The following is a 20805-nucleotide window of genomic DNA, read 5'->3' on the forward strand; positions in this document are numbered from 1 at the left end:
CTAAGAATCTGGAGCTAACAAAAGCTTTTGCCACTTGATGGCACTGTTAAATATTTAGTGAGCAGTAAGCCGGGGGGGGGGGGGGACAGAATGTTAAAAATCCTCGTAAAAGATAACATATCCAGGAGGTTCAAACAAAACAAAGCACTAAAGTGATATAGATATACTCAACTGTCTTATTAGAGCTTGTCAAACTTTCCCCATGGATGCTAGATGCAGCTAGGATTTCAGTAGTCCAGCCACGGAATTTTTTTTTAAATCTAGATTTGTCTTTGTGGTATAAAAACCTCATAGACTTTGGCTATTGCTGAAAAAATAACATACAAATTGTAGGTGTCCAGAGTGATGCAGAACCCAGCTTCTATATCATCTGGTGGGATTTTTATTTATTATGCTTTACACTTAGATCAGCGTTTCTCAACCTTTGGGAAGGAGGTGTGAGGCTCTGGGCCTGGCAGGGTCCTAGAGCCCTCCCTCTAGGCTTTGGGAAGTAGGATGGAGCACTATAGCAGCGTTTCTCAACCGCTGTTCTGCGGCACACTAGTGTGCCGCGAGACGCTGGCTGGTGTGCCGCGACGTGCGGCGACGAGAAGGGCGATTTGCATTGTCACGTGCCTGGCGGCCGCCAATAAACAACACTAACCCGCCGGAAAGGAAGCCGGCCGGGTCACGACGCGGGGCGAGCGCAGCTCTCAACAGCCACCACCACGGGAGGGTGGTTTTAGACAAACTTAAAGAAGCTGGCTGGATGAGCTCAACCTGAAACTTGCTGAGCAAAGGATTGTGCTGGCAGAGAAATCAGCGGCTTGTGAAGCCTTATTACAGGAGATTGCAACCAACACAGCAATTGGCAAGTGTTTCTTACAGTCATAATTATATAGTCAATATAGGGCGGCACAGAGTTAAATTTTTTAACTTTTTTAATGGTGGTGTGCCTCATGATTTTTTTCATGGAACAAGTGTGCCTTGGCCCAAAAAAGGTTGAGAAACACTGACTTAGATGATCGACATTCACCATTCGTGCCAGCTTGAGAAATATGGATATATTACTGTGTTTCTCCTTCTTCTCTTTGGTATGATGTAATATCCCTGCTACTTTGCTTTTGGGTTGTTAGTAATTGTCGCTATGCTTCAATAAAACTTTTTTTTAAAAAATTAAATTAAATTGAGAGGATGGAAATGCAAGCACTAATTTACTTCATTGTCTTTCATTATATCTCTTGAGTATGTGATAATGCTAGTTAATGCTCATTTGGTTCTACTTCCAGAATTGTGCTCATCTGTTTTCCTGGAAGGAGGCAGATTCCTGTGGCTTAACCATGTCATGGGGATGTAGACATGCTGGCTAAGAATGCCCTCTGCATAGGAAGAACATAGTAAATTGCCTAATATGAATCCAGACCACTGGTCCATTGTCTAAATGGACAGGGGCCTCTCCCTACATGGGGATCACAGTTGAAATCAATTGTGATCATGGTGGAATCACTACTTGGCATTGAACGGAGGTGCGTAAAATGTTCCAGGATCATGGAAGAGTTTATGCTGGCCCACCAGCATAAATTAGTCCCGAGCTTGCCAACTAAACAGCTTAAACATACCCTAAGGAGAGCCTCTTTCCTTTTTCCTGTTGTTGAAGCAGACAGATAGCAATCCCTTTAGCCTAGTGCAGGCATCCCCAAACTTCGGCCCTCCAGATGTTTTGGACTACAATTCCCATCATCCCTGACCACTGGTCCTGTTAGCTAGGGATCATGGGAGTTGTAGGCCAAAACACCTGGAGGGCCGCAGTTTGGGGATGCCTGGCCTAGTGTGTTTGGCTCAGCATGCCATCAGAAGCCGAGCTTATGGTTTAGCTCTCTCCAGGCCTATTAATGAGCAGTAGCCAAGCCTTTGCTTCAGGTTTACGGCTCATGGTTTATCCCAGAGTGCTAAGCCATGAGCCCGGGGTTCAGATAACACACCAAGCCAAACCATGGCATAGCTCAGGTTGCATATCAGCAAGATGACTGGGGTGGAGTGAAGGAGCATCAATTCTTCCAGAGCCCAGAGCCTGCATGCTTGCGTGTTTGGCTTAGCATGATGTGCGAATCAGGCCAGCATAAGGTGTCATGCAAAAAGAGGTGTCAGAGGAAGGACCATCACCCTGGAGTGGAATGACTGATTGTACCACCAATTTAAAGGAACAAACAAAATAAAACCCAGAAAACTTGTGACTGAGGGCAGATCCACTTAAATCTACTTTAAGTGTATGAAGCAGATTCAGTGCACATTTAAAGCAAACAGTTTCTGCACAGAGAATCCTGTAAACTGTAATTTGTTTAGAGTTGCCGTATTTCAAGCAGTGAAAATCCGGACCCAGAGTTTGCTGACATGGGTTGCCATGTGTCCAGATTTTCCTGGACTTTTTTGGGGGGGGGATTTCCGTCCGGACACTGCTACCAACCACAGTATTCCGGATATGTCTGGGAAATTCCGGACGTATGGCAACCCTAAGTTAATGGTGCCAGCAGAAGCCCTTTGGGGGGGGGGGCATGGCGGGTATGGTTGCACTGGTCACTGTGCAGCAGCAGGGGGCGCCAAAATGCTCTAGAACAAAGCATGAGAGGCGCACATTTTAGCATTGCACAAGGCGCAGCTGAAATTTGAGAGCCAAAGATCCACCACTGGTGCTGGGAACTGTAGCTCTGTGATAAGAAACTACAGTTCTTGTGATTCTTTGTGGACATCATGTGCTTTCAATGTTAGTTGAATATGCATTGCACTCATTTCTCTCTCTCTCTCTCTCTCTCTCTCTCTCTCTCTCTCTCTGTGTGTGTGTGTGTGTGTGTGTGTGTCCATGTCCACATCTATTTAAAACTTGTCAACTTTCATATGACTGGTTTGAATCAGTAACTTTCCACATTCAGCCCTTTGGAAAAAAATTCTATATTAGGGCTGCTTACTTTTAAGGGAAGGGCTGATTCTGTGATGCTTTTATTGTAATGATCTGTGAAGTTTTATATGTATATATATATATATATATATATGTGTATATATATATATATATATATATATATATATATATATATATATATATATATATATATATAATGATAACGATAACAGGCTGCAGAAAAAGGCACTGGAAACTTCTCACCTGGGCTGGCTGTGTAATATGCCAATGAAATGTGGTAACAAATTATTCATTTGAGTTTTCTCAAACCTCTCGCATTTCATAACTTTATATGGTGGACTTTAATGAATGCCTTTAAAAAAACACACAAATATCACGAGGAAACTAAAGAGGAAACAAGTCAGAATACAGCAAGTTAGCACCACACTCCAGCTTAGGGGTACCTCGATAAAAGTGTTGTGGTGCCAAAAATTAAAAACAAAACAACTTGTCAGCTTAACTTCCCTAGTATTAACTCAGACTAGGGAGCAAGTTGGGGAAGTCTGGCAGGAGATTTGCCCCCAAGAAGACTGGTTTTGCATCCTAAGACCTATCCATGAAGCATTCACCCTGACTTCCCAAACTTGATATATATTTTTTGCATCATGATCCACATGATTAAGAATTGCAAATGCCAAAGGCACACACTAATGCAATGCAATCCCAGTTTGGAGTTTGCATGAAACAAACTGTTCCAAACAGAAGCTTATCTGTCTGAAAACCCTGAAAATGGGAGTCTATGGTGCTTCTCAGCAGTCTATGCTTTTGTCCATCTGTTCTTGCAGCATCAAAAAGGGGCAGATGGTCCCAATCTCCTTAATGGCGGTTTTATAATAGCCAGAGACTGATTTCATGCATCATTCCCCATCACAGTACTTTCTCGAGGCTGAATGTACTAGTTCCTCTAATATTTCTTGGTATGTCTTTCATTTGCGAGTGTCCTCCTTATAGAGGCATATACTAGTGTCTGATTCACCAGTAGTCATGGAAATTACTGCTTTCATGATAAGTGAGGGGTAACTTATACGAATGAGAAATGTAGTAGCAGCCGTCCGGAAGATTAGATCTTGCTTGGAAAGGTATTTTCCCAAATGCAGTTGTGACCTCACAGTTGCTCCTGCTTCCCTTGTGCTCCATGTATTCATGCTTTGGGTGGTCCATCTAATTAATTTATTCACTCCTGGTTCTCTTCTCTTCTCTTTGAAAGTTCTATAATTTGAATGGAGTTGGGTGTACGGAAGCCCACTATAAGGTAAAAAATAGGTAAAGGACCTCTGGACATTTAAGTCCAGTGAAAGGCGACTATGGGGTTGCAGCGCTCAACTCGCTTTCAGGCCGAGGGAGCCGGCGTTTGTCCACAGACAGTTTTCCGGGTCATGTGGCCAGCAGGACTAAACCGCTACTTGTGCACAGAGGACTGTGATTAGGGAGATTTAAAGATGTTTAAAGATGTTTATCTTAAAAGCATCGAGTGATCTATAGGCTCTTGAAATTTCTGGAAGTTTTAAACATCTGTGAAAAAAAGAGTTGTTCTTATTAGATTTATAATAGTGGTCTTCTTCCTTTTTGCTGCTTTTTAAAAGCCGTATTTCAAATTTTTGTTTTTGTGGTTTAACTTTTTACGTACTTTTCAAATGTTCTTTTTAATGTACTCTTACTTCTTGCTGCCCAGGAACTTTAGTTCTTGGGTAGCCTTTAAATAAATGTCCCCCAATCCCTTCAGATCATACGACACTGATGAGATTAATTACCTTCAAAAATTGGTACCTGAATTTCTGCGCTTTCCTCTTCCCTTCTCTTCTTTCCCCCCGTTACGCATCATGCCTTTTAGGTTGTGAGCTTATAGGTAACAAGTCTTTTCTCTTTTAATTTCTATAGAGTGTGTAGAAAATTCCAGGTGCATTGTGTTGTTGTTGTTGTTGTTGTTGTTGTACAGATCTAATCTGGGGTAAGAGCCTTCAACTTTCATCAAGGCATCTTTCATCTGAGCCTTGACCTACCTTACATTTAGGATTCCTCTTGTCCAATCTACCCTTTAAATCCCTTTAAAGCAAATACAACCCTAAGGGATCTTGGTTGTCCCCCCCTGCTCCCCATCAGGACTGCCTGTTGGGGCCATCTGCACCAGCAACTCACAGATTTCCCTGCCAGGAGCTGTGGGTGGGGATGGCCGCTAGCTGAGATGGGCCTTTGAAGAGGCAGCTCCTTGTTGCTCCAGGCCAATTGATGTCTTTCTCTCTCTCTCTCTTGCCCAGACGACTTTGTGAAGCAGAGCCGAGGGATGCTCTTGCTGTACACCTTGAAGAACCCCTCTTTCCCGGAGTACATCTTCAACAGCGAGAGCGGCATCATGTGCCTCGACATCCACGTGGACCACCCCTACCTTATTGTGGTGGGTTTCTACGATGGCAACGTGGCCATCTACAACCTGAAGAAGCCCGCCAGCTCCCAGCCTGGCTACAAGAGCACCGCCAAGTCTGGCAAGCACACCGACCCCGTGTGGCAGGTGAGTCGGGCAGCTCCCTTGCTCCTTCTGAAAACTGGCTTGATCCCCGGATAAATTGCAGTGTCTCACCAAGATGTTCCCAGCATCATTTTAAAAGACACCTGCATGTCATTAACATACATAAATCTTCCCAGCTATTGACTATCGCCCAGCATATATCTCTGTCCCTTTCCTTTCTTCCTCTCCCGCACCCTCTTTTCTGAAAACGAAGGTGCAGTAATAAGAGTGCTCTTTGAGAAGGGGGGCAAGGAGGGCCATCAATAACCTGCTGCCAGTTGGGTAGCCGTGTCTCCTTTGATGCCTGGCATTTTAATGATCACATCGAAACCCGCGGCCGGACAAAGGGCCTCTGTGGCTTGTCTTTGTTTCTGACAAAGCCAAACATGCAGGGCTTTGGCCCTGTTCACTTCAGGGGTAGAACGGGATGTGATGGAGAAGCTAGGAGGAGAGGCCACACATTTTTATTATTATCATTAAAGATTTTCTTGATTTACAAAAGTATGTGCAATGTCTCTCGTAACATTTTTACAGATTAGTTTCATTTATTGAGACGTTGGGAGGGAAAGGGGGGAAAGAGGTAGATGGGGGAAAGATGGGTGGGGTCGGGTGACAATGTTTCCATTTTACTTAATGTATGTGGGGTTTTTTTGTCAGCGTCGCTTGTGCTGGTTCTCTGTTGTTTGCTTCTGTTCCTTTGGTGGTGAGAGATGTTGGAGTTGGCCTAGGGCAGGCATCCCCAAACTGCGGCCCTCCAGATGTTTTGGCCTACAACTCCCATGATCCCTAGCTAACAGGACCAGTGGTCGGGGAAGATGGGAATTGTAGTCCAAAACAATAGAAGGGCCGAAGTTTGGGGATGCCTGGCCTAGGGTATTATTGTTCATTTGTGATTGGCTGTGGTGGTCTTTGTTTTGTGTGTGAGTGGGGTGGGTGGGTGTTTTGGATCAGGTCAGCCATATTGATTTGAAAAGTTCTCCAGGGGCAGAAAGCATCTCTGCTTCCCCTCTTTGCTTTTACAGAGCATCCCAGGTCTGAAGTGTCACAGAAAACATGAGTATCGTAATCCTGATGCATGATGGCAGCTGCCAAGTTAAAATAGCTACATTTAGCAATAACTTACAGGGGGAATCCTAAACACCATGTAAGAAGTAAGCCGTATTAAATGCTTTGGGTCTTACTCCCAGGTAAATGGGGTGAGGCTTAGCCTAAAAGCATTCCCAGGGAGCACCAGGGGTGCAGGGTGAGCAGGACAGGTCACAACAGTGGCTGTGGTCTGGTTTTTCTTGTTGTTGTTGTTTTGACCATCATGCTGATATCAACTGCAGGAAAATACACACACACTAATAACATATTGAGGAACAGTGTCTACCAATGTATATAAAAATACTACTGCTACTAATAATTTGCAACATACAAAAGGTTTAAAAAGAATAAAACTAAATATATACAGTATTAAGATACAAATACAATAAAGCATGCTATTGAACCACCAGAATCATGGCCGCCTTTATAGTCCAACAGTGTTACTATATTCAATAGGCTTGAAGAATATGAAAACAGGAAATCAGTTCTGAGATATGGGGGTCTTGTGTGTGTTGAATTATTAGGATCACTTTAAAATGTGTGCTGTTTTCATGTGGTGGTCTTGTTGAGCCTAATCCACACAAATGGATGCCTTATGAGGAACGGCTTAGGGAGCTGGGTATGTTTAGCATGGAGAAGAGAAGGTTAAGGGGTGATATGATAGCCATGTTCAAATATATAAAAGGATGTCATATAGAGGAGGGAGAAAGGTTGTTTTCTGCTGCTCCAGAGAAGCGGACACGGAGCAATGGATTCAAACTACAAGAAAGAAGATTCCACCTAAACATTAGGAAGAACTTCCTGACAGTAAGAGCTGTTCGGCAGTGGAATTTGCTACCAAGGAGTGTGGTGGAGTCTCCTTCTTTGGAGGTCTTTAAGCAGAGGCTTGACAGCCATATGTCAAGAATGATTTGATGGTGTTTCCTGCTCGGCAGGGGGTTGGACTGGATGGCCCTTGTGGTCTCTTCCAACTCTACGATTCTATGATTCCAAGAAATGCTGTTGCGTGTTGGTGGGGAGGTAAAAATCAGCTTAAGGTTGACATTGCAGTACATTTTTTCATACACGTTGAAGTGCCCTAGTCTGAATAAGCCAGCTGTGGAGTGTGCACTGGCAAGAGTGTGCCCTGGCAGGGGCTGATAGGAGTCGTAGTTCAAAGCACCTACCTGGGAATCACCAGGTGGAGGAAGGCTGGGCTGCATCATGGTTGGAGACCTTCCCCTACCGCATTTGGGACATGCAAAGCACCGAACCAGACCTGCAAACCCTCCCAAACACTGGAGTTGCTTGGATATTCCCCAGCAGTCTCTGAAACTCAGGGACAAAGCCATTGTGCAGCCTCCTCTGCTGAGGCTGCAGACGGCTGCTTCTCCTGGGTCTTTTGTTTGAGTGTGATTAATGCTCTCGCTTATTTCTAAACTGCTCTCCAGGCACGGAGACCATCAGGTCTGCAGACGGCTTCTTGCCTGGTGCTGAACGTGTCCCCAGATTGCTTGTCTAGAAAGTAAGCTGCTCTGTGATGGTGCTGCCTTCGCAAGCCCTGTCCATTGGGTGGCTTAGGGTAATCTGAGGCAAGGCAGCGCCGGAGCTTGGCTTTCCGATCTGTTTTAGAATCATAGAATCATAGAGTTGGAAGAGACCACAAGGGACATCCAGTCCAACCCCCTGCCAAGCAGGAAACACCATCAAAGCATTCTTGACAGATGGCTGTCAAGCCTCTGCTTAAAGACCTCCAAAGAAGGAGACTCCACCACACTCCTTGGCAGCAAATTCCACTGCTAAACAGCTCTTACTGTCAGGAAGTTCTTCCTAATGTTTAGGTGGAATCTTCTTTCTTGTAGTTTGAATCCATTGCTCCGTGTCCGCTTCTCTGGAGCAGCAGAAAACAACCTTTCACCCTCCTCTATATGGCATCCTTTAATATATTTGAACATGGCTATCATATCACCCCTTAACCTTCTCTTCTGCAGGCTAAACATACCCAGCTCCCTAAGCCATTCCTCATAAGGCATCGTTTCCAGGCCTTTGACCATTTTGGTTGCCCTCATCTGGACACGTTCCAGCTTGTCAGTATCCTTCTTGAATTGTGGTGCCCAGAACTGGACACAGTACTCCAGGTGAGGTCTGACCAGAGCAGAATACAGTGGTACTATTACTTCCCTTGATCTAGATGCTATACTCCTATTGATGCAGCCCAGACCTGCATTGGCTTTTTTAGCTGCTGCATCACACTGTTGACTCATGTCAAGTTTGTGGTCTACCAAGACTCCTAGATCCTTTTCACATGTACTGCTCTCAAGCCAGGTGTCTCCCATCCTGTATTTGTGCCTTTCATTTTTTTTTTGCCCAAGTGTAGTACTTTACATTTCTCCTTGTTAAAATTCATCTTGTTTTCTTTGGCCCAGTTGTCTAATCTATTAAGGTCATTTTGAATCTATTAAGGTCTGTTTTCTGTAGCCTGGCTTAGCCTTCAAACACGAGAAATGATGAAGAGAAGGCGGCCTTGAGCATGTCACCGAGGGTCTCCACACCACCACTTGAGTACCCCCCACAAGCCCAGATGTTGCTGGTTTCATTGCTCCAACCCCCCCCCAATAGTCTACACCCCCAGTGGAAACAATCCTCAAGTACACGCAACTGCTCACATTCCATCCTTGGCCCCCTCACTTCTCCTTTTCTCTTCTTCACCCTGTCATCTTTTCTGTTGTCGAAATAGATGTTGGAATCCACTTGGGCCAGGGACCTTTCTGTTGTTGCTGCTGCTGCTGTTGCTGCTTACATTATTCTGTAACACTCTGTGCATATTGATGACACTATTGTGAATGAATAAATCCATTGTTGTTAATGCTTTGGTAATAGATAATAGACGCCACAACATCTCCCACATGTAACACTGGGTTCCATAATTCAGCTACATGCTGAGTGATTTAGGACTGGAAACCGTGGTCCTAAGTCTGCTGAAATCTGGATCGGCCCCTTGGGCCTTGTCCAGGGTCCTGACTTTGCCTTGGTTCCAATTATTCCAAAGCCTACTGGCCCATCATCTTGCTTGCACCTTCCCTCTCCTCTCGGTGGTAGAGTTCACAATTTGGAAAAGCACAATCACCATGAAATGACTCTGCGACCATTGACACACTTTACAAAAAGAGTCTTAGGGTGTCAGGTCTGAGGGAGGACCATGCCTACCAAGAAGAAAAAGAAAAAATATTAATTAATGGAACCCCTGTAAATGGGTGGCTGGAGAGCAAGTTAAGCTGATGAAAGGCCTTTTGCACATACACATGCCAGTACCATTTTGCATCCAATTGTGTGACCCACTTTGCTGCTTGGCCTTCCTGCGGACAGGTGGGTTAATCTGCCAAAGGGGAGGAATTGAAGGACTTTGTGTCCTGCTGTCAGCTCTGCCAGCCAGTCACCTTTGTTCACCTTTGTTTCAAAAGCAGGAGTTTAATCCACATGCTCACTGTTTTCTTCATAGGGGAGGTGCTCTCAGAACACCTTCCCCTTCACTTCTGAAAGTTTTAGGCAGCTAGACTGGTGACTGGGAGCAGCCGCCGAGACCACATAACACCGGTCTTGAAAGATCTACATTGGCTCCCAGTACGTTTCTGGCCACAATTCAAAGTGTTGCTGCTGACCTAAATGGCCTCGGTCCAGTACACCTGAAGGAGTGTCTCCACCCCCATCGTTCTGCCCGGACACTGAGGTCCAGTACCAAGGGCCTTCTGGCGGTTCCCTCGTTGCGAGAATCCAAGTTACAGGGAACCAGGCAGAGGGCCTTCTCGGTGGTGGCGCCTGCCCTGTGGAATGCCCTCCCATCAGATGTCAAAGAGAAAAACAACTACCAGACTTTTAGAAGACATCTGAAGGCAGCCCTGTTTAGGGAGGCTTTTAATGTTTAATAGATTACTGTATTTTATTTTTCTGTTGGAAGCTGCCCAGAGTGGCTGGGGAAACCCAGCCAGATGGGCGGGGTATAAATAAATTATTATTATTATTATTATTATTATTATTATTATTATTATTAGGGTTTTCTATGCCAATGGTTCCCAAACATTTTTGGCCTCCTTCCCCTTGGTTCTATAAACTCATCCCCGGCGCTCCCTACACTATGAAAAATTATTATTCAAAATAGCACTTTGCACAACCCACTATGGAAAATAATTTTAAAATTTGAAACAGTAACAACTGATTACACACTGATTCAAAATCCACTTTAAACTATTTAGCTTAATTAATTCAACAAAATTGATGAACTTGATCTAGTGATACCAGCTTTGCAAAGTCTGATAGTCATTTACACCTCCAGCTTCCCCCTGCCTCCCACTTGCCTCATGGCTCCCCCCGAAGTTGAGCTCCCTGCCCCCCAGGGGGCAGACCACAAACTTGGTCAACCACAGTACTATACTAACCATCTTTTATGGAAACAAAAAATAAAATAAAATCCTTCCAGTAGCATCTTAGAGACCAACTAAGTTTGTCATAGGTATGAGCTTCCGTGTGCATGCACACTTCTTCAGATACTTCAGGATTCTATATTTTATGGAATCACGCACCACCCCTTCGCCAGATTCTCAAGATTCTCAAGACTTCCTAGGAATATGGGAAGTTGCCTTTGACTATAACAGGCTATGGCAAGTCCATCTAGCCCGGGATGTTCATTGCCTGCGCAATGCCTTCATCTTCTCAGGCCTTTCCATACCTCTTGCTACACCAAGGGTGAACTCTGGGTCCCCTTGCATCTGAGCCTTGCTCCTTCCCTGCACCCCTCTCTCCTCTTTGCTCAGTTCATTGGATGCCCCCAAGTTCTAACACTATCATAGACATCCAATGAAGCTGAACATTGGAAGATTCAGGATAGATAAGAGAAAGCGCCATTTTACGTAGTTAAGTTACGGAATTCGCTCCTTCGGGAGACAGTCATGGCCCACTAGGAAGGCTTTAAAAGAGGATTAGGCAAATTCATGGAGGAGGAGACTGCTATCGATGGCTCCTAGCCAGGATGCCTTCACAGTTGGAGGCAGCTATTGCTGGCAACCACTGGAGGGGAGAGGGCTCTTGTGCTCAGATCCTGCTTGCAGGTTTCCCAGTGGGGCATCTGGTTGGCCACTGTGAGAACAGGATGCTGGACTAGATGGGCCGTTGGCCTGATCCTGCAGAGCTCTTCTTGCATTTTTACTCATCTGCCTCTGGCTCTTCTGATCCTTGTTTACTTGCTGGGCACCAAACTGATTACATCTTATGAAGTGCATTTTGCTGGCTGCTTTGAGCTCAGAGCAGTTTTTTCTAACTGGAAGAAGAATGTTAAAGAGTATTTCAGGAAAATAAAATAGCTAAATCTGCCAGGTGAAATGGAGTTGAGTTACTTGGCCTGTCTTTCTTGTCTTCTTGGGGAATATCTCATCGCCTTCTGGGGCTTACATTCATGGCCCGCTCCCCTCTGCTGCCCTGGCCTCCTCATTGTGGCTGATATATCTGTGGCAGGGGGGTGCTTGTCTGTCGCCTTTCCCTCATTCATTCATTCATTCATTCATTCATAACTGTTTGCAAACCACCTTTCTGCTACAGAGACATCAGGTAGTATGCAGTCAATAAAAGATAATGCTGAACACTAGAACAGTAAGAACAGCAATGAAATTGAATAAACAAAAGGGAATGGAACATATTCTAAATCCATTTTGGAAGCACAAGTCCCACTGCATGCTAGCAGCAAAGCAGGCTAATGGGGCTTCCTCTCTGAACCCTGAACTCCTGCAGGTGATGGCAGAGGACAGATCCTGCCCTACCTTTCCCTGCCCTGAAGCGTGTCGCTTCATGCAGCAAAGCGACTCTTCCCACACTCGTGACTCACTGATAACAGGCTTACGTTGGTGTAATTAGATGTATCATCTTTTTGTTCACTGGTTACAAATGTCTCCGTTATTTTATTTATTCAAAATATTTATACACTCTCCTCCATCCAAATCAATTCTACAGCTGTGTGCAACAGGCATTAATAGAAATTGTTCACATACAATACTCTAAAAACAACTTGAATCCAAACAACAAAACTGAGAAGGAGGGGAACCAATGAAACAAATTACTGTAATATAACCATTTAAAATGCCCCGGGGAAATAAGGAAAAAAATGTGTTTAACTGATGTTGAAAAGTTTATAAGTGTGGGTGCTAGTCAGACCTCTTTACTGAGGGCATTCCAAAGTCAAGTGCCAACACATCTGAGATGCAATTCCACCCAGCAATATGAATCTTTGGCTAGGTAGATCTCAAGGACCCCCACAACTTTTCCGAATCCATCCCATCCCAAAGTTTGGACCTGCAGCACAATATGTGCCAGAGCCACCAAGAAAGCTTGTTCACAGCTTCTTTTTCAAAAATGAACTCTCCTTCCTCTTCCAAATCTAGCTTTTCCTACCCTGGCTTGTCTTCTCTCAAGTGTAACCATGCTGTGACTGTTTCATTCATGGCAACAGATTAGACTTCAATGGATTCCTTTTGAGAAATAAATAGGACTTGGGGCTGTGAATAAATAGGCTTGATGGAATGATACCAATAAATAGCTTTGGTTTATATTAAAAAGACAACCCAAGATCTCTCCAGTGTTATTTTTTTTTATTAAAAAAGCTATCAGGGCTTCCTTTTAAATGCAAATGTTTGAGTTCTGCCGCTTATCAGAAGATAAAGAGGGTGATAATGCCAGCTCTTTGTAGGGAAATGACATCGCAGGATGGGATTGCGTGCCCATGTGCATTTCAATGGGAGGCGGAAGCCCCCACATATCATGTCTCCTCTAAATGGGCCAATATTGTGCAATATTGCATGCCAATGCATGCTACTCCTTGAAAAGAGGATTTACGTACTGGCATTTTCCCATCCTTGAGCAGAGAAAGATGGTTGCCCACTAGCCACATGGCAATCCCTAGATCTCCCTATCCAAATTTGCCTGCAGGGTTCTCTGTGGGGCAGAAAACATAGGGTCATCTAGTCCAGCCCCTGCAATGCAGGAATCACGACTAAGGAAACCCTGGTTTTTTCTTAGCTCTGCCCCTTCCTCCTTTACCTCAACCAGTTAGCACCACCGCCTCCCACCTTTAGCCACATCCCCCAATTTGCTTATTTTTTAGAGCTTGTGCTCTGATTTATATTTGCTAGGTAGAAATGCACATTCTGCCTGCGCCTTCAAATCTTTAGGCCCTTCTCCAAGTGCCGCCAGTACAGCAAGTGCATTAAATATCTGAGAGACAGTGTGGCATAGTGGTTAGAGTGTCAGATGAGGACATGGGAGGTCAGAGTTCAAGTCCCCATTTGCAGACCCTCCAAGTGTCCCTATTTTCCAGGGACACTTACAGAAGCCGTCCCGGTTTCTGGTTTGATCCCAGAATGCCCTGCTTTTCCTTAGGGTGTCCCTATTTTCATTGGGAAAATGCGGGAGGGTATGCACTTGGCCATGAAGCTCGCTGGGTGACCTTGAGCCTGTCACTCGCTCTCAGCCAAACCTGCTTCACAGGGCTGTTGTGGGGAATGTCTTCCAATCCACCATCAGCCGGGATGAACAGCTACATTAGGATAAGGTTACCAGATTTTTTTCAATGAATCCGGGGACACAACAAACAAACAAACACGTTTGGGACGTTGATGCTGCAGTGATGGTGGTGGCAGAGGGGCGGCCGCTGCCTTGACCTCAAACACCATGTTTCCTCTTCCTCTATGAGTCTGGGCAGCCCGAGTTGTTGGTTCTTCGGTGGTGGTGGTGGGGAAGCGGTGCATGGTGGGTCAGGCATGGAAGGCGGAGAAGGAGGGCCGAGAGCAGTGGCGGCAGCGAGGCTCGGGCAGCAGGATACCTCCCTTCCCATCAGAGCAGCCCCAATCCCATTCCTACTTGCGTGCAAGCGGGAGGGGACAGGGATCCCTCAGCTGGGAAGGGAGGCTTCCCATTGCCTAACTGAGAGATCCCTGCCCCCCTTCTGCTTGCACGCAGGCTCTGATAGGCTGCGTGAAGCCTCCCTTCACCATTGAGAGATCCCCACCTGCTCCTGCTTGCACGCAAATAGGAATTGGGAAGCTGTTCCGATAGGCAGCATGATGCCTCCCTTCGCAGCTTAGTTGCTGGGGTCAGGGAAGGTGGAGGCAGCCCGGAAGCTGCATCTTAGAGGCCCTGCGCCACCATCATATGGGGACTTCCGAGCAGCTCCTGAAGCCAGCCAGAGCCAACTGCTCCAGGCTGCTGAGACGGCCGCTGCTACGTTTCCCGGTGACATTAGATGAAATCCAGGGACATTCCAGGGATGGAATTTGTCCAGGGACTTATTTGCAAATCTGGGGACTGTCCCCGGGAAATGGGGACATCTGGTAACCCTACTGTCACGGGATTGTTGCGGCTACTCTAGAGTAACGACGCTCCGCATGCTTGTCTTTTAGCAGTTTTTATTTAGTGCAGTCTATTTACAGTGAGCTGGGTATGTACAACATGTCTGCTTAGTCCGACGCAGAATCTGGCACTGGACCGCCCCTGGACTGCCTCCAGCATAAGTCTTGGGACGGCAAATCTCTTTCCCCTCCTTCTCTTGCGTAATTCCGGAATCGGAGGAAAGGGTCTACGCTCCATGTTTTCCTTCTCCCCCCTTTCCCCCTCTGTCTCTTCCTCCCTCCTGTGTCGCAGGGGCTCTCCCGTGCTGAGAGAGCCCCGGCCCTCTCTCTCCACTTCCTGACTAGACTCCTGAGCATCCTCGCTGTTATCGCTGCTTGGGGAGGGGCTGCTTCTGATGAGGGGAAGAGGGTCCCTATCTTCTCTTCCCCTTACACCTACATTCGGAGTAAGCGACAGAAGCTCATTATGGGCATAGCCACCTGTGTCTCCAAGAGAAAGGAATCCTACTAATGGGTAGGGTTGGTCACCACCACCCCTTCCGATCCCCCCCCCCAGCTGACTTTCAGGTTTGGGCAGGCTGGTAAGGGCAGCGATGCTCTGACAGACGCACTGATCTCAAGTGGTTTGCGGCTTTATCGGTCAGCATCAATGCCTTAAAATGGGCCACATTTCCAAGGCACCACATTGACTCCTCCTCTTCTAGACCAGAGCCATGATTAAGACATTTCAGATACATCACACAGGCTTGACAGCTGTCTCCTGGATGGCTCCCTGTCACAAGCTGGACCGCTGCTGTACCCAGAGATCAGCTGGGGCTGGTGTGAGTTGAAGTCCAACCGCCCCTCCGTGGGAAAAGGGTATCCTGTTAAAGGGGTCCGGGAGGAGTGGCTTCTGTCTGTCAGCCAAGCCATAAAACTCAAATGTGGACCCCGCCAGGGGGTGCCCCTATTTGATGTAGGTCATAGTATCACCCCAGAGTTGGGTTGGCCCTAGAAACACTCCCGGCAGGCAGGCTGGAGTTCAAACGGTGTAGCCAGTGCCTATTCCAAACCTTTCACATTTGTAATCAATAAAGTTGTGGCCTATTTGACCCAAGATATACTCTTTGTCCTGTCTGGTTATTTCATTGCATCGGGGTCATGGGTCCTTGGCATCCAACCACTGCTTTAAGAGTAGAATCAGTGGAGAGAGGAGCCTGGCACTCAGAAATCCACCATTCAGCCTGAGGTTTTATTTTGGGGGAGAGCTGATACGGTATGAATAGATTGTCACACAAGAAGTATGCACTAGGCTCTTGGCTGATGGCGCTCATTTACATTAGGCAGTGCTAACAGGGATCTATATCTATGGAACAGCTTCGGCAGAGACAAATGCCACCTTCACGCAGCGCAGGATGTTATTGGGAAATGGCTGGCCTGGCTGATAGATGCATCGGGAGGCCCAGGCAGTCAGTTTGCAAGCCGGGCCATCTTTTATTCTGCTGCCTGATTGAATTTCCACATCTGGAAATTGGATCAATTATGAGGCATTTGATTCAAGCTGAGATTTATCTTACAGACCTCCAAGCGTTTATCCTCCTCCAACTGCCCTCTTCTGAACTGTCAAATTCGAAAGGCAAATCTCTCTGGGTTTCTACATGGGTGGTTAAAATGCAGAGTGGATTTCTGTTCCCTGAGCAGGAGCAGCCAAAGAGTTACCGGTATGCAAAATGAGGCAGTAACTTCTTGTCTGCCCCACTTTAGACATAAGGAGGGAGAAAACTAGCATTTTGGAGGACTTGCTGCCAGGTAAATGAGTACATGGTTGCATCCCTTAGACTACTGCCTTGATCTACATAATGTATAAAGTTTTCTTAAACGGAGAAAACATAATCCATTTTCCCACAAGGAAGTTTGCAAACTGATGTTAGAAACCCAAGCTCTGTGGCGGCTCTTGGTGGCATGATCCACCAAGTTTTTTCCTGCACAAATTACTTCTAAATGGAGTGTTGGACTCACCCTGCACCCAACCAGCCTAGCAGAATAAGTCTGTCTAAGCAGAAAGGCAAACCAAGGTGACTTCTCTGGGGGGTGGGGGTGGCGGCAATTGGACTGTGGATTAATTGGATGAATGGAGAGAGAAAAGAGTTTAGCATCTTTTGGTAAATTCCAAATAAAACCTTTTCAACTGACCCTCATTTGCTGGAAAATCTTTGTGTTTCTCTTTCCCAGGTCAAGTGGCAGAAAGATGACATGGACAACAACTTGAACTTCTTCTCCGTCTCTTCCGATGGGCGCATTGTGTCCTGGACTCTGGTTAAGGCAAGCCCTTCCTGCCGCTTTGCTGGTCTTGTGCATTGAGGCATAGCATGGTGTCAGCCTATCATTCCTGCCCCTGTTTAATATCCCACTGTGTGTGGTGTTTGGGGATGCTGCTGTTATGAAAGAAGGGGCTTAGTCTTTCCCGCATTAGGGGTCACCATTCCTAATTGCACATTTGTTGTTGCTGTTTAGTTGTTTAGTCGTGTCCATTGCACATACCTATTAAAAAACCAAAACAAGAGGAGTTGACAAAATTGAGAACATTAAGGCACTGAACCAGTCCCTGCCCCCTTTAAGGATTTATCCGGTAGCTGTGGTGAGATCCTGGCCTGTTGGATTATGCACTGCTAAGAGCTCTTTAATTCTTCCACTCTCATCAGCTGCTGAATAGCCATGTGTAGCTCAAGCCCCACTCAGCTTCCATATTATTGGCTGGGCCACAAGTATTATTATTGTCCTTCCTTCCTTCCTTCCTTCCTTCCTTCCTTCCTTCCTTCCTTCCTTCCTTCCTTCCTTCCTTCCTTCCTTCCTTCCTTCCTTGCGTTTAACCATCAGGTCCCGGGGTGGCTACAACAGTATTGTATTCATAATAATAATTTTAATAATAATTTATTATTTATACCCCGCCCATCTGGCTGGGTTTCCCCAGCCACTCTGGGCAGCTTCCAACAGAAGTATTAAAATACAATAATTTATTAAACATTAAAAGCTTCCGTAAACAGGGCTGCCTTCAGATGTCCTCTTAAAGTCTTGTAGTTGTTTTCTCTTTGATATCTGGTGGGAGGGCGTTCCACAGGGCGGGTGCCACTACCGAGAAGGCCCTCTGCCTGGTTCCCTGTAACTTGGCTTCTCGCAACGAGGGAACCACCAGAAGGCCCTCGGCACTGGGCCTCAGTGTCCGGGCAGAACGATGGAGGTGGAGACGCTCCTTCAGTTATACAAAGAATGTTATACAAAGAAATTAAAGAGTTACAATTATAAAAGCAAGTCAATCCATTCCAGCCAGTACAGAAGAGTATAAATACAAAATATTGTAACTGAAAAAGCCAGGTTTGTGTGCAAAGAGGTTCATCTTCAGGATGTCAAGGGAAAAAACAACCACCTGAGTTTTAGAAGACATCTGAAGGCAGCCTTCTTTAGGGAATTTTTTAATGCCTGATGTTTTATCATGTTTTTACTATTCTGCTGGCAGGTGCCCAGAGTGGCTGGGGAAACCCTGCCAGATGGGCGGAGTATAACTATAGCTTTATTTATTTATTTATTTATTTATTTATATATTTATTTATTTATGCTGATGAAAGCTATACAGTGAAGATGTCAGATGCACCTCTGTGGGTAGGGAGTTTCACAATTTGGGGGCTGCCACTGAGACTCCCCTCGCCTGGTCTCCCATTCCCAACAATTCTGAGGACGGCGGACCTAACAAGAGGGCCTATCACCCTGCTGATCTTAATACCTGAGATGTTCTGTAGGACAATAAGTGGTCTTTCAGATATTTGGGACCTAAGTTGTTCTGGCCTTCAAACTCTGCTGCGAGCCCCTTGAAATGGGCCTCGAAACAAACTGGCATCCAGTTCCTTGCTTGTTCAATGAATCTTGAGTCTACTCCCTTGTGAGCCTTAGTAGGAACAGCCGGTGACCCCAGATGCAGGACTATTCAGGTGTTCAATGTGGCTGCCCCAAACTTTAGGGAGTCAGTTGCAGTGCTACCGGTAGCCATGGGCGTACCCAGGATCAAAACTAGGGGGGGGCAAGGGGAGGGGCCAAGGCACGGAAGGGGAGGGACCACAAAGTGGGCGGGAACGGCGAACTCGCGCTCCGCCGGGCTGTGCCCCTCCCTAGAAGCAGGGCTGGTGGGCGGAGGTGGAGCCCAGCCCAGCGGAGCGCGGGTTCAGCGTTCCCGCCCGCTGCGCCGCGCTCTCTGGTTCCCCGCCGCGCTTGGCCTTGCCAGAGGGCGCGACGGGGAGCTGGAGGGAGGGCGCAGCGCGGCGGGCGGGAACGGCGAACTCGCGCTCCGCCGGGCTGTGCCCCTCCCTAGAAGCAGGGCTGGTGGGCGGAGGCGGAGCCCAGCCCAGCGGAGCGCGAGTTCGGCGTTCCCGCCCGCCCCGCCGCGCTCTCTGGTTCCCCGCCGCGCTTGGCCTTGCCAGAGGGCGCGACGGGGAGCTGGAGGGAGGGCGCAGCGCGGCGGGCGGGAACGGCGAACTCGCGCTCCGCCGGGCTGTGCCCCTCCCTAGAAGCAGGGCTGGTGGGCGGAGGCAGAGCCCAGCCCAGCGGAGCGCGAGTTCGGCGTTCCCGCCCACCGCGCCGCGCTCCCTGGTTCCCCGCCGCGCTTGGCCTTGCCTGAGGGCGTGCCGGGGAGCTGGAGGGAGGGTGCGGCGGGAATGGCGAACTCGCGCTCCACCGGGCTGTGCTCCGCCTCTGCCCACCAGCCCTGCTTCTAGAGTAGGGCAGCTGCCCTAACTTGCCCCGTGGTGGGTACGCCCTTGCCGGTAGCTGTGCTCATAAGAACAAAAGAGGAGACCAGTATTCTGTTCTCATGGTGGCCAAGCAGCTGCCCCAAATGGGAGAAGCAGGACCCAAGCGCAGGTACACTCTTCCCTCTTGTGGCTTCCAACAACTGGTATTCAAAGAGTCACTACTGCCTCCAATTGCTCTCTTTACAAAAGGCCACACACCACCTTAGTAGATCTGGGTGGCAAACCTTTCACTTGACTCTCCTGCCGCACTCCTTGACTAATGTTGTGGTCTCTGGTTTCAGTGAAAAGCCTCATCTTCTTTCCACGTCTCCATTGTGCAAAGGCATTCAGGTTCTTGAAACAGATTCCAAAAATAGAGACACAGGCACCTTTTTTTGGCTTTATTCCTGAGGTGAGACATCTCAGCTCTTTGGCAATGCTTTGTTGAGAGTTTCTGGTGGGCTACAGACTAAGGATGTTAAGCTGCTTTCCCCCATTCACCCATTCACTCCATTTTTTTTTTAAGAAAGGGGGGAACTTTCAAAGCACAATAGGCTAAAGCAGCAATTCAGGAGTTGAAAGGGCTGCTCAGGCATTGATTTTTCCAATTGTAGCACACCTCTCTAGGAGGAAGTGAAATCTAGCCCTTAAACGTTGATGTCTATTTTGTGTATTATTTATATTAACAGTGAAACCTTTGTTGGCTAAAAAAGGCTGTGCCTTCCAAATTGTGGCTGGTACCCTAACTAAGGTGGACATCCAGCAAAGCTGAATGTGGGAAGATTCGGGACACATAAAAACAGGGGTCAGCAAACCTTTTCAGCAGGGGGCCGGTCCACTGTCCCTCAGACCTTGTTGGGGGCCGGACTATATTTTGGAAAGAAAAAATAAAGAATGAATTCCTATGCCCCACAAATAACCCAGAGATGCATTTTAAATAGAAGCACACATCCTACTCATGTAAAAACAGCAGGCAGGCCCCACAAATAACCCAGAGATGTGTTTTTAAATAAAAAGGACACATTCTACTCATGTAAAAACACGCTGATTCCTAGACCGTCCACGGGCTGGATTTAGAAGGTGATTGGGCCAGACCCGGCCGCCGGGCCTTAGTTTGCCTACCCATGCATAAAAGGAAGCCCTTCTGCACACAGCACATGG

General features: G+C 46.9%; 1 protein-coding gene across 1 annotated transcript in view; it reads left to right on the forward strand.

Moving 5' to 3' along the window:
- The window catches only part of DNAI1 (dynein axonemal intermediate chain 1), a 137098-nt gene that overhangs the window by 58727 nt on the left and 57566 nt on the right, over positions 1 to 20805 (forward strand). The window contains exons 13-14 of the mRNA XM_060280401.1: positions 5188 to 5438; positions 17099 to 17188. Of these exons, the coding sequence (XP_060136384.1) occupies positions 5188 to 5438; positions 17099 to 17188 (341 nt within the window). The remainder of the gene's footprint in view (positions 1 to 5187; positions 5439 to 17098; positions 17189 to 20805) is intronic.

Source organism: Zootoca vivipara, chromosome 11 (assembly GCF_963506605.1).
Source record: "Zootoca vivipara chromosome 11, rZooViv1.1, whole genome shotgun sequence".
Classification (NCBI taxonomy): Eukaryota; Metazoa; Chordata; class Lepidosauria; order Squamata; family Lacertidae; genus Zootoca; species Zootoca vivipara.